Source organism: Hakea prostrata, chromosome 4 (assembly GCF_041222555.1).
Source record: "Hakea prostrata isolate BN-2017 chromosome 4, UWA_Hpros_2, whole genome shotgun sequence".
NCBI lineage: Eukaryota > Viridiplantae > Streptophyta > Magnoliopsida > Proteales > Proteaceae > Hakea > Hakea prostrata.
In genome coordinates this window covers 8,568,346-8,581,836 of record NC_142603.1, presented here as the reverse complement: position 1 = coordinate 8,581,836, position 13,491 = coordinate 8,568,346, and the positions used below count along the sequence as shown (strand labels likewise).

Here is a 13,491-nt window from a genome sequence, read left to right as displayed (position 1 = left end):
TAAAGAAAAGTAGGTTATATTTTTTTGGATGAAATGGTCCCCAATTTTGAAGTCACTATGCTCTTCAGTTTCTCTTCTGATTTTTGGCCAAATATTTAGTTTCTCTTCTTTCGGATGGATTACATACGAAAAAAAAGGGGTTTTAATCATTTCGATGTAAAGTTACGTATAACCATATGCAATCATCCAAGTACATGTATAAAAAAACAACATACATAAATTACAACCAAATATTAAGAACATTTCAAGCTCCTCTTATTTTGCAACCGGTACAAAAGATTCTCATAAATAAATTTTAAACAAATATCAATGACAATTTCCTGAGACAAACTTTTAAATTTTTTTTTGGGGACTTGTAAAAATTTTCACATTAGATTAAAAGGAAAAAAAGAAACAATATTGTATAGTCCTTCATACAATGTATACTAGTGATGTCACATGTCACACCGGTGGCCGGACACAGCTGGAAACAAAGAAAACTAAAATGCAAAGGCCAAAGATACAGTTAAACAGTTAACTAACCAGTAACCGTTTGTGTATCATCACATAACGGGCATAGCCGGAAAGATTGATCGGTAGAATCCATAGAACTACTAGCAGTAGAATCACGGCTGCCGTCGGTGGTGGATCCTGATTTCTTCTTGATAAATTCTATACAATCAGCAACGGCTTCACTGTGGTGCTGCTCCGGCGGATAATAAGCCGGCGCTTTATTGGGTGGTGCGGTTCGCTGATGAGAAGTGGCCTTGGAGAGAGCGGACATCATTATAAGACGGAAGACCGCTTCACGGAAACGATCCAACAAAGAGATCGGCGATAAACGAGTTGAGTCGTCAACCGTTGTGTGACTTCCGAGTCTTGGCATACAAAAGAAGGAGCTCTTCATGCTTCTTCTTCCTTTCATCTTCCCCATCTTCTTCTTCTTCTTCTTCTTCTTCTGCAGCTGCTGCAGCTTCTTTTAATCATGGAATCACTTGTTTGTGCTTTTTCTATGACTAAAAGGAAAGAAAGGAAACTGGGGAAGGAATCTAATAACGTTGCTGATTATTTAAAAGAAGTAATCCACACTGTATGCAACTTGGCTCGGCTCGGTTTGGCTTAGTTTGGCTTCGCTTTACATAATTCTTTTCATTTGGTTTGCATTTGCTCGGTTAATTATTTTACATAATTCTTTAATTTGGTTCCTAACTTCGTACTAAGCTAACAATTTATGGATTTACCGATTTACGTGTCATACCAATTTTTTTTTATCGATTTATGTGCGAGATGCTTCCATTATCTAAACCGATCTTAAATGTTCAACAAAGAGAGAGGAAAATGAAAAAGGACTTTTAAAACTAAAACCCAAATAGGCCGCGTGGACCATGTGAGTTATTTTGCGTTTACTACTTTACCTTGCTTTGTCTGGTTTATGTTATTTTTTTTTTAAATTCAACAAAAGGGTTAGTGAAATTCGCAAAGATAAATACTTCATTGTGTAAATTTCAAGGATTCGACTAAATTGGTATGTGATGGGGATAAAATATTTTTTGAACCCGGTTCATTTTCGGTTCAGTCTTTGACCCCGGTCGAAGACGGCTTGACCACACGGTTGGGTTCGGACATCCAGTCGGGTTTAGCCGTCCAGTCGCGTTCGCCCATCATGGATTGGGTTTCGCCATCATGGTAGCGTGATGAGGAAGGAACTTTATGGTTCCAAGGATAATCACGATCTCGAGAAATTCGGGATACGTGATAGAGTTATACACGGTTACAACGACCTTGAGGAGTGGACAATCGCGTTAATCATGAAAACCACTTCTACCCTCGAGAAAAGGGGAAAAATCCTACAATCGGACGACCACCAAGAAGGATCATGAGTTAATCCGACGGTCAAGAAAGGGAGGTAAATCTTATATAAACTAAAGCCTTATGCTCAACAGAGGTAACTCGATCGTTCCTCTTCCATTCTATCTCTCAATTAAGCTCTGCAACCTGTCAGAGCTCTATGGTGTTCCAACTACTTAGCATTTAGAAGTGGTCTCTTGACCCTAAGGTCAAGCCATGTCTAACTTTGTTTTGCAAGTCATTCATTAGCAATCTAAGGGCTGAGCGGATTTTGGACGCATCAGTATGCCTCAAGATTTTGAATCTTTTTAGGTTCATCTTAGATAGTTGTCCTTTTCATATATAAAGCTACCAGGGATTTGGGGTTGACTGATTAGTCTTTAGTTATTTCAGACTAATCAGTAAACACCAAATCATTTGTGAGAATGAGAAATAAGAAAGTTACTATTGTGTTAATATGATTCAAGAGAATCAAAATTGGTTAAACACTGTCTTACCAATATTTAAAAACTGGTTGTCATGTCAAACTGTACTGTCTACTTTATTTTATTTTACTTTTTTTCTTTTAATTTTTGCTCAAAAATAGGTCTGTATTGGGAAAGATCATAGGAATAAGTAACAACAATTTATAGCAATTGGTAATTTATATCATTATTATTTTTCCCAAGTAGCATTATTTAAATAATATAAACCCTTTGATTGTCCTCTAATCATGGTTGAATTGTGAATAAATTAACGCACTTAAAAATATTTTAAAAACAAAAATAAATTTTGCATGGATCAAGAGCCATCGAAATAAGAGAAATTTTTTTCTATAATTAGCTGCTTCTATTTTTTTCATCTATAACAAAATTTCATTCTACCTATTTTAATTTATAAATAAAATAATCATTGGTGGGTCATCTAAGACGTGTTACCATTTTTTAACATGTATCTCGGGTTCTTGAACAAGTGAGGTAGAAAAGTGCACCACCTCTTTACCAAAAAAAAAAAAAAAAAAAAAAAAAAAAGAAAAAGAAAAGTGCACCATCAATATATGACAAAATGGTATCTGTCATTAGGAAAAAAAATCAAAGAGAAATATTAATATATCTTGTCTCAGCTACAAATACATTGTACAGACCAGAGACCCCTAGACAAGGAACAGGAGTATTTAAACTATGGTCCATCTGGTCCAGCGAAAATAATAACAAATGGCCCAAACTACTTCGATTTGAAGGCTTTGGCAATACTATTATTTGAATGGGTTGCTTATTATGAAAATTTGGCAGGAAACATGGATTTAGAAAGTCTAGGTCATGAAGAAGATCGAGGGGAAGGGGATCAAGAACCGTATTGTCTCTTTAATCCTACAACATCACAACCAAGAAAATTTCCTGGAAAAGGAATTAAGAAAATATTTGAACGATTCATCTAATGCCAAGTGCCAACTCAAACCAAATATAGAAGTAGCATCGAGCAGCCCCATTGTGAAATCTGTTAGTGATTTTCTTACATGTACAGGTGGTCCAATGGTCCTCTCTTTTGGAGACTATGTTGAATTATTTTTTTGTCTCTCTTTGAAATTGTGAATCAGAAGCACATGCATGCAAGGGAAGGAGAGATGAGATTACCAAAAAAAAAAAAAAAAAAAAAAGGGAAGGAGAGATGAAGTGAAGCTTAGCTTGAAGTCAATGACAGTTAAGCTTTTGGTTGGGCGGCTTATGGACTTGTCTGTCTGGTGCTTGAGTTATGGAGCCAAGCAGAAATGGATGGCATTGGTTTGGCGTTTGTCTCGAGCAGAGTGGTAAGAATAAGGGTCACATGGTTACATGTGCATTACCCATACTTACTATTCAATTCATCAACCGACCAACCTACAAAAGAACAGCAGGTGGTTTTGTCAAACAGTTTATGTGCAGTGACACTAATTTCTTGATGGAAGAATAGTCACAAGGGTTGATTGGTCGGCTTTGGAATTGTAGCATTGGATTTTTGAACAGTGGTGGTGGACCACGCGTTGAATTAGACTTCCTGTCCTCAAGGTTAGCTCTTATTAATCCAAAGAGCATGCTTTGTTACATTTTTGGCATAGAATCATGGAGGCTAGATGATTTAACTTAGACAAAGAGCCCATCCTCTCACACTTCTATGAAAGTGGGACTCACACTACCCTTCTTGATATAGAAAAACCAATGAGTGTGGGTTTTATTATTGCATGTGAGTGTGAGAGAACTGTTTTACAGGCAGGTTGGGTGGAGAGGATCTATATTCCAAATTTTCACTGCAGCCTAGCAATATGATTTGAGACCATGAACTAGTGTTTCTTTAGACGGCTAGACCTGGAATAAGGGACGGACACACTAAGGGGTCGGGGGGCCATGGCCCCTAGATTTTTAAATTTCTTTTATAATATTTTTAATTTTTTTCATTTTTTATATTAATATCCTTCATTTTTCCAGTTTTTTTCTTCTCACATGTGAAACATCACTGTTTGGCCCCCTCAATATTGTAACAATTTTTAAAGGTAAAATAATAGGTATAAATGTCATTTCTAGTTAAAAACTAACTCCTTAATCCCTATTTATTCTCTCATATTTTCACTCTCTTCTTTTTTCTTCTTCTTCTTCGTACTGGTGCTTTTTTTAATGCTACAAATGAAACGTCGCTGGATAGGTGCGAACCCAAGACCTCCCCATGGGATTCAGGGGGCTTTTTCTCCTCTTTTTTTCCTATTTATTTTCTTCCGTTTATTTCTTCCTATTATTCTTCCATTTCTATAAGCATGGGTTAAGGAAAATTTGGAAAAAATATTCTCCACAATTAGGTATTCTTTATCTTTTTCTATTTATTTATTGTTTTTTTTTTTTGTTATTCTTTATTTGATTTTATATTTTTTGTTTCTTTATTTCTTTTGCAATTTTATTTGATTTTATATTGTGAATAAAATGTCTTAGTAAGGTAACTAATTACCATAGTTTGCATCTCTTACCTAAAAAAAAAAAGTTGGTTTGTATTTTTACGGTTGAAGTCACATTTTTTTTTTACTATGCTTTAATTTACTTATATCTTGTTGATAAAAATATCATTATCAATAATTTACCTATTTTTGTCAAATATGTGTGGGCCCCACAAAATATATGTGGGCCTATTATTTAATATAATAAAATAATTCATAGGCGAGACCCCAATGAGTCTTATAAGGATCCACACAATATGTGTGGCGAAAAAATATTGATACTTCCGGACTAACATTCTTTAGCCCTAATATTGAATCTTGATCCTGCCCCTGGCTGAAATTGATGATAGCCAGATGTTATTTGATTATGTATCATAGTTCTGGTTTACATTAGATAAGATCTCATACCAAGCTAATTGAAGAGAATTCTCTAGAATGGAGTTTATAGGCCTGTGCATTACTGCTCATATTCTAAGATAGTGTGGGTGAAAACCAATAATTGGTATCGGATGTTGTTATCGTGACTTCTCCTACACAACACACATTTAGAAGGGATTTTCTTGGAACAAATGCATAAGGTGGTTGTTAAGGTAATGTTATAATAAAAGTATCTTCGGAAACCACCTCTATGGAAGGCAAAAGTTCATTTCCAAACGGTCCGTGGGCCTGTTGCTTTTCCCTCTTATAACATTAAATAGCCCAGTGGGCCTCCTTGCTGACCCAATGTGGGCTCTAGCACCAAAAAGAAACTTGTCAGAAACCAGTCTGAGCTGGAGTTTTAAGTTTAATCGTCTGGCTCTGGTTACTCCCAAGTCTCCAACGCCTCAAGGCCCTCAAAAAAGCTGCTCCATCCATAGAGTCCCCCCAAAAGATGTACTTAGCCTGCTACATGGGTATGGATATCGTTTCTCTAGACTATAATCACTATGTCTCACATAGTGTTGAACCTTTAGGTGACAAAGCATCATACAGAAGTGAGTTTCGATTCTTGAAATATGCATTCAATAATGGTCCTTCTAGGCGTCATTATGCCCACGGGAAATCATCTAGGGATGGTTCAGCAAAATGAAAGATGGTTGTTGGTAATCACTGATGATTTGGATTGACTCATCAAACTAGTATAGGTTGATGAAACGACTTACAAATCAAGGCTTAGTTTCTAGAGCAAATCAGAACAAGTAAGAAAATAACAAGATCATATCACGCAAGAACATGAGATTGACGAATCCTCCCCTCCATGCTCAAAGTAATCTTATTTAGCTTAATTTATTGGAAGACAGGCCTAAGACATAATTCTCTTTCTACGTCTTACCAAATGATGACCAGAACAACTACTAAACTGAATGTATCATTAGAAATCTATTTCAGGTTCATCTTCCTCATCTTTTTTCAAGGCGTGAGAAACATTTTCTTTTCCTCTGCTTGCTTATTTATGTTAACAAACAAAAAATATTCCATCTCTTGTTCTTAAAAGCTCTGCTGTCCCACCGTAATCACTCAGGTACATGAACAGGATTTAAAGACAGTCATGCCTTTATGGGTTGGTTATAAAGCTCGACCATAAAAATTAGGCTTTACAAATCCACACCAACTCCGCGATCTTAAAAGGCTACTTCTGTGATCTTAAGCTTACGACAACAATGAACAACCGTCCACGAAACAACAATTGTTGTTATCTATCTAATCTCTTAGTGGGGTATGAAATCTTGTATTTAATCAGTACTTGATTTAGAAGGTTAATTCTAAAATGGTTTAGAAGCCTTGAAGAATTGGTTCAACCTTGTGTACATCTGTTAATCTTTAGTTCTAGAAGGCATCCAAGTGGGCTTTGGGTTGAGTAGTTCATGAGGGGAACTGTTTTTAGGTTACATTGGTATTTCAGTAATATGCTCTCATGTATGGAGAAGATCTAATTCGATGGTATACATAAATAGTCTTATTGAACTATGTAAGTCTTGGTGTATATTACGTGATTATTACTTTCAATTTTCATTCTATTCAACATCATTTCAGATTTTCATTCTCTACAAATCCTTGTATAAAATCTAAACATTTTAGTATTATGTATCAGATCATCACCCTACAATCAACATCATCAAACAAACAGAGAGAGAAGGGGAGAAAACCAAAATTTTCTAATTAATAAATCACAGACTAATCTGAAACTATGATTGCACATGTATAATTAATCAACAAAAACAAGGGCAATATTAGTTTAGTTCTCCTTCTGACATAAGACTCTTAAAACAAGGGTCCATCATGGAGCAAAGAGGGTCAGTGATTAACCACTTTTAGCAGAAGATGAACAATCAAACTAAAGTACTAAAGTAATATTTTGGGACAGATATGAGACATGAGAAGCCCCCCTTCAATGATTTGGGCATATGGGTTCTCTTCAAATTCTCCATCACCCAAACGACATCCATGATAACATTACATTTCCCAAGGAGCATCTTGTAAGCTCAGACACAGAGAGAGAGAGAGGGAGAGAAAGGGAGAGAGAAAGATTGAGAGACATGTACAACTTGAGGGCTCGTGACAGAGAGAGCTTCGTGATACAAGTAAGGGGTGAAGAAGGTGAAGAAGGCCAAGGTTGGCATATACCTCCTGCAGCTAGGGTTTCACCAAGGTTGAACTTGAACCTCTCAGCCATGAAGCTCTTCAATCGTTTTAGAAAGATCTTCATGCGCTTAATCTTATCCTTTCCCTCTAGAAGTTCATCGGCAGCATCTGCTGTCAAACGGCAGAGACCAGCCGGTGACGGACCTGACCCTCCCAAGACTTCATGCAGCTCTTATCACTACTCACCAAACTCGCACTATCCTGAAGCCATTGCCGACTGCATAGAGTTCTTCAACAAATCGTTCCAAGAGGAAATAAGCCGGAAATCTGATGCTCAAGTTTGAGAGTTCTTCAACAAATCGTCCACTTTGCCTCTGTGTGGTCACCGTATGTAGTAATGATCAGAAGCTTGACATGTTTTATATAATTTTTCATCAAGAGAAAGCATGGATTGAAGAATACTATTTCCTTGTTCTGATGAGGGAGGATCGATCCTTGTATGGATATGGTTTTTTGTGTTTGTGTTCTCACGTTTCCGTAGAAGTTTATTAGATTTTCTCTAATGATCCACAAGAGTGCAATTTCAGTGATCTGGTCTTTCTGTTTCGAAAGGGATCAAGCAACTGTGTAGTTAGTTTTCTTTCTGCTTCTGGTTCGAACCTGGGTTTCAACCTATAAAACAGTCGAGACTCAGGAAGGAACCGGCACCGGATCCTGGATCGGCACACTTTTACCTTGATTTACATTCGAAAAATCGGTTTTGTTTTTGTTTTTTGGCTTTACATCTTTCATCCGTTTTCACCCACCGATTTGGAATTGCCCAGAATCCCCGTTTCCGATCCAGAGATTCTGCTCCCCAATACCGATTCGAACCCGAGATCGTTGTTTCTACTGGGCCTGGACCGAATGATCCGTGGCCCGCCGTTCAGATTTTTGGAAGCATGTAAAAGAGAAATCAAATATTATTGGCTAATGAGTTCTGTTGACTGAAGTAGTCAAAGTGTTTTTGCTCATGGTTTTTGGGAAAGGTGATTCTTGTTTGGGTTGCCATTTTTGTGCTTTATTGATGCTTCCGAGGAGTTTTTGCTTTCGTTTTTCGCAATGAATATTCTTTCTGCCTGAAAAGGGACCTAAAGAGAAAAGCAAAACGTAAATAGGGACACAAGATATAGGATCCTAGGCTTTATTCTTAGAGTACATGTTTTTTTTTCCTGTTTTAAAGAGATGCCCTGAATTTGTTGAAATTTAAACTTAAACCCTCTTGGGTAGTTACAATTAAAATCATCCAACTAACAAGGGTCAATAAATTTCTTTTCTATCCTTTAAATTTTACCACAAATTTTGGATTTGGTTAATGAAAATATGTCTCATCTAGAGAGAAAAAGATTGTCCATTTCTTGAACTTGATAAAAAATTGGAGGGAGGGAATGAGTTTGAGAACGGAGAACTCTGTAAATGAGGCTAGATGATATGTCTCGCATCGATATTGCATGTTTGATTTTCAATGGAGTAGTGTTGCAGATTTTTGTTACAATAGACCATTTATTATCCTCTTGATGAAGGACACATGTCCATCCGTTACATTCAAAGGTTGAAGTAAGACTTAGTAGATAGATATTTTTTTTTATTTTAATTTAATCTAAACCTTTTGATATGAGTGATGAACATGTGTCATTCATCTAGAGGGAAATGGATGGTTCATGATTTCATGGAGCTGATAAAATTCCGTAGTGTTGCTATATATGTTGGTAGCTGTTAGAGTCCCTTCGTGTAATTAATAAATTTTGAAGATCTAATCATGATTGGCAACTAGGTATTGTATTTGGTGAATCAACCCGCTCATGTTGGGAAAAGAAACTTTCACAAAAACATAGTTGGCAAAATCAAATATATATGAAAAATAAAATGAAAATGGTGATACTGGTTTAACTATATTCCTTCACCAAAAAAAAAAGGTTTAACTATATTCACAGTAAAATGGTAGTGCCTCATAAGTAAGATCTTCCTTTCAATATATAAGCTACTTCTAGAAGATTAGTCAAGAGAAGACAAAACGGATTATGCTTAGCTCCGCTCCTTATTTAGTTATGTCATCGATTTTTCGATCAAATAAACTTATCAAACAATATGGGAAATTTTTAATCTCCAATGCATGACATTTTATTTGATTAATTTGTCCATTCTCAAGCAACATATCCTCAACCCTGCTAATTACACTATGAGCTTTTAAATCCCAATCTAACTGAATTGAAAGAAGAAAAAATAATTGTGGAAAACAAAAACAGAAAAAAAAGAAAACGGATAACAGTTATTACATCGAGGGTTTTTTTTCTCTCCCAGTCTCTCAGTGAACAGGGGTTTTTGGAGCTGAACCATCCTGGTGAGATCCCTTTTTCTTAGAAAACATCACTCCTATTAAAGGGATAATGGGCTTTTTCTTCTTCTTCTTCAAAGAAGATTGTTTGTCAAGTACCTCAACACCTTCGGGGCTCACAACCTGAGCCAGTGAAGGGGGACTAGCAAACTTCACGTATCTCCTCTTCTGGAACTCCTGCCCTTCATCTTTAACTTTTGGTGTCTCAATGTCAATCGTTATAGCGTTCTCGACGAACTTGAGGTCTTCTATGTCTGCGTAACTTTGTTGCTTCTGGGCTTCCTTCACCTTCATTTGGTGTAGCTCTTTTTTTGTCTTCTCCAGTTCTTCTCTAAGAGAAGTAAGACAATTGGCCATCATCATACCTTCTTCTCTTGCTTTTTGAAGGCTCTGTTTTGTCTCTTCAAGCTCGGCAGTAACCGTTCCTAACTTGGACTTGCCATTACCGATTTCACTTGCTTGAATCTAATAGAGCAAATCCAAGTTCAGTTAGAGAAAATACATGGCAGCAGAGAACCAGGTCATTGACATCGAACCCGGTTTGGTTTGATTTTTGAAATTGGATATTCGGTGCTTAATTAATAGTATAGTGTCATACAACCCTTCAACAACATTCAACAAAGTAAGGTGATTGGTCATCATAGATGGATTCTTTAGTACTAAACAGGAAGCTTCAGGGGAGTTTCTTCAGATAAGAGAAGCATCATGGCCAGTGTTCAACTACAAATTAAGGTTCGAAACTTGGATTAGAGGGCAAGCAACATTAAAGGCCTATCCGTAAAGAAATAGTTATTTTTTCTTGTTAAGTGTGTTAAGGTTGATAAAATTGTGTTGGAGAGGCTGGGTACTGGGGTTCAATGTGATACTATATTCTAAATTTTGCATCCCGGTCATGCCTTGTACAAGATGACACTCTAGGAATCTATCATAGAATCTATAGTGCAATGGATTCTAGTCTCTCAACATTGTGTATCCTATATGATTGATTTTTCTTGAGTGTGTTGATGTTTTTATACAAAGATATATATGACCCAAATCGTTCCTTGTCAAGATTAGACTAGAAAAAAACTCGTTCTAATACCACATACTTGAACTTATGGATGGAGAACTCAGTCCGAATCCTCTACTTGTAACACTTTTTCACCACATATTAAGATAGAAGCTACCTTTGATTTTGATTGTGAGAGAGATCTTCCTCTTAATATGTGGTGCGAGGTGTGAAGAAAGTATAAACCTCTATCCCGATAAATAAAGCCAACTTGAGAACTTTTTCACCACATATTAAGATAGAAGTTACCTTTGATTTTGATTGTGAGAGAGATCTTCCTCTTAATATGTGGTGCCAGGTGTGAAGAAAGTATAAACCTCTATCCCGATAAATAAAGGATTCCAACTTGAGAACTCACTGCTAAGTGCAACCCACTATACTCATACACATAATAAAAGAGACAGATTTGGAGAAAACGCACTTTGATACCAGACAAGCTTTCAACCCAAAAGATTTTGAACAAATTATCATGACCAATTCCAAATAACCCTCAGATTTTCAATTCTCTGGCAACGAAACCATCATTATATTTATAATTTTAAACATGTTAGATTAGAAAGAGGAGCTAATGGAAGTTCAAACAATATAGAATTGAAAACGGCTAAAATAGGGATAAGAAAAATATTCATTATAGTAATTAAGAGAGTAGATGGGTGAGAGAACAGCAATAGAGCATGACTACTAATGATCGACCTACCTCTTTGAGCTGTTTTGCATAGACCTCGCCGGCTAAAACTCTTTCTCCAAACAACATGACGGCTTCCTTGACAGAACGAAAGGGAGCCCTTGTATCAATCTCAGCCCTCCTCGTCACCACCAACCCTGCTTCTTCAGTCTCCGCGGCCATTTTCTGGTCAGTTGCAGTGTCTTGGTGAAGATACAACTATTGCATATACAGTGAGAGAGACGCAAAGAGAGAAGAGGAGTTGAAGGGCAGAGGTGATTAACGACAAGGACCACTTTTTGATTTATATATGTGTTGCTCTGAGGAAGAGGATGATCAGAAAGAAATAGAGAGAGAGAGGGAGAGGGGTCGTTAGAAGTGGAGAGAATAGCTTAAGGAGGGACCTAATAAAATCATGGGCTTCGTTTCTTCGCGTCCACTTCACTGGTATTCTGTTATTTGAAGGTTAAGTCGGTCGGTGGACGGTCCTGATTCGATAGATCCTGATGCGTATCAGATAAATGGAAAATGCGGAAGACGATAGAAACAGAAAAGAGAGAGACTTCTCACCAAAACCCAGTTGGCGCTGTGGTGTATACCACTACGAGGGAAATAACAGTGACTGCTTAATGATTCTCCAATTTTTATTTGTTTTCTTTTTCCGTTTTTGATGGAATTGCTTAATGATTTGGTGCCTTTAAAGCTACATTCGCCATTCAATAAGTGGGCTGTTCTAAATGCCAACTGCTATGAGTTTCTCTCCCCCTCAAAGATCCTCTTGTAAGGATCTTGCTGAGAAAAATAAAAATAAAAATTTTTCTATCTTCTAAATCTTACCTCTTAACATTTGGGTGTAAATGAGGTATGTGTCATGAAGAAACAAACGTATGATCCATTGGTATGGATCACTTGTGTCGTATGGTAAGATGCACACCTTTCTAGTAAGATCTTGATTATATTTGGTATTTGCTCAAAATATTTGTTTTGTTCCAAAGTATTAAATCATGTGAATATTGTTTTCATCCCAAATAAACCACACCATTGGTTATCAAAATTGGCGATTATGTGCCGGCTATAAAATAAGCTTGAAGGTGGAGAGTGATGCTGACATGAGATGGGCCATCAGCACTTCAACGACCATATCAGTGTACCAAATGTTGATGGCTACCACCATCATTTTAGTGTAAAGCTAGCTTTCTTGAGAGAAAGTGTAGGTGTTTGCAATTTGTGCGTTTTCACATGTAAAATAACTAGGATTGTATATGTTTGTTTCCATTTTTACCAGGCTTTTGGAAGGCCGCCTCAAAGGCTCTTCCGTTGATTGCAGTTATCTTTCGTCCAGTGATTTATCAAATTTTTTTTTTTCTGCACAATTAGATTCAATGAACCCTAAGCTTTTGCTGACTGTTTAGTATCAAAATTGAGAAAGGAAAAAAAAATCTTGGTCAATAAAAATTTTCTATTGTGCACGCTTTTTTATTATACACAGTAGGGTAGTGTAGATTCACAATGCAACATGAAAACTATCAATTCAATGGTCGAGATTAACATTGTGACTTTTAAGCGTAAAAATTCTTGAATAAAATTATATCGTAGGGTTGTTTGGTTGGTAAAACCGACACTTCTTAGTGTAGTACATCCCATGAGTGAAAATCCAAATTAAAGCCTCCTTATTCTTTGAGATTGTCTTCTGCCTTCCTCCATCTCTGACTTAAATTTTATTAAAACTTTAAAGATCTAGCATGCTTAGTTGCAGATTCCATTGGCTTAGACTTCCTTAAATAATAAAACAACCTCAAGTCAACTTCCCTCCAAAGCATGACCAAGCACCCTATTTGCTAGTTTTTATGAAAAAAGAAGAAGCAAGATTTAGGCAAAATGAACAAAGAAAAAGAATAAAAAAACAAAGGTCTTTTAGCAACAAAGATATGATTCATAAGAAGAAAGTATATTGTAACTAACAGTAATGCGAAAAAAAGGGGTGTTATAAGAAGACTCAACATTGTTTGATTCGAAGTACCTAGAAAATCATCTTCAAAGGATGAAGGAAAAATCATGGAATAGAGAGAGTGAGCACT

At 36.5% G+C, this 13,491-nt stretch overlaps 1 protein-coding gene across 1 annotated transcript; it reads right to left on the bottom strand.

The window, feature by feature from the left end:
• Positions 1-9,426: 9,426 nt before the first annotated feature.
• On the bottom strand, positions 9,427-11,765 carry LOC149017612 (WEB family protein (DUF827)). Its single transcript, XM_089154195.1, has 2 exons — positions 11,447-11,765; positions 9,427-10,166 (listed from the first exon to the last, which is right to left on the bottom strand). The coding sequence occupies exons 1-2, from the start codon at positions 11,594-11,596 to the stop codon at positions 9,672-9,674; spliced, it is 645 nt and encodes a 214-aa protein (XP_089010321.1). The 5' UTR covers positions 11,597-11,765; the 3' UTR covers positions 9,427-9,671.
• Positions 11,766-13,491: the final 1,726 nt, after the last annotated feature.

What these genes read in the sequence shown, in the direction of transcription:
- LOC149017612 (XM_089154195.1), bottom strand. Translation starts at nt 11,596, where the DNA reads ATGGCCGCGGAGACTGAAGAAGCAGGGTTGGTGGTGACGAGGAGGGCT. An exon ending in ATGCAAAACAGCTCAAAGAG is followed by an intron (nt 10,167 to 11,446) that starts GTAGGTCGATCA and finishes TTGCTCTATTAG; the next exon opens with ATTCAAGCAAGTGAAATCGG.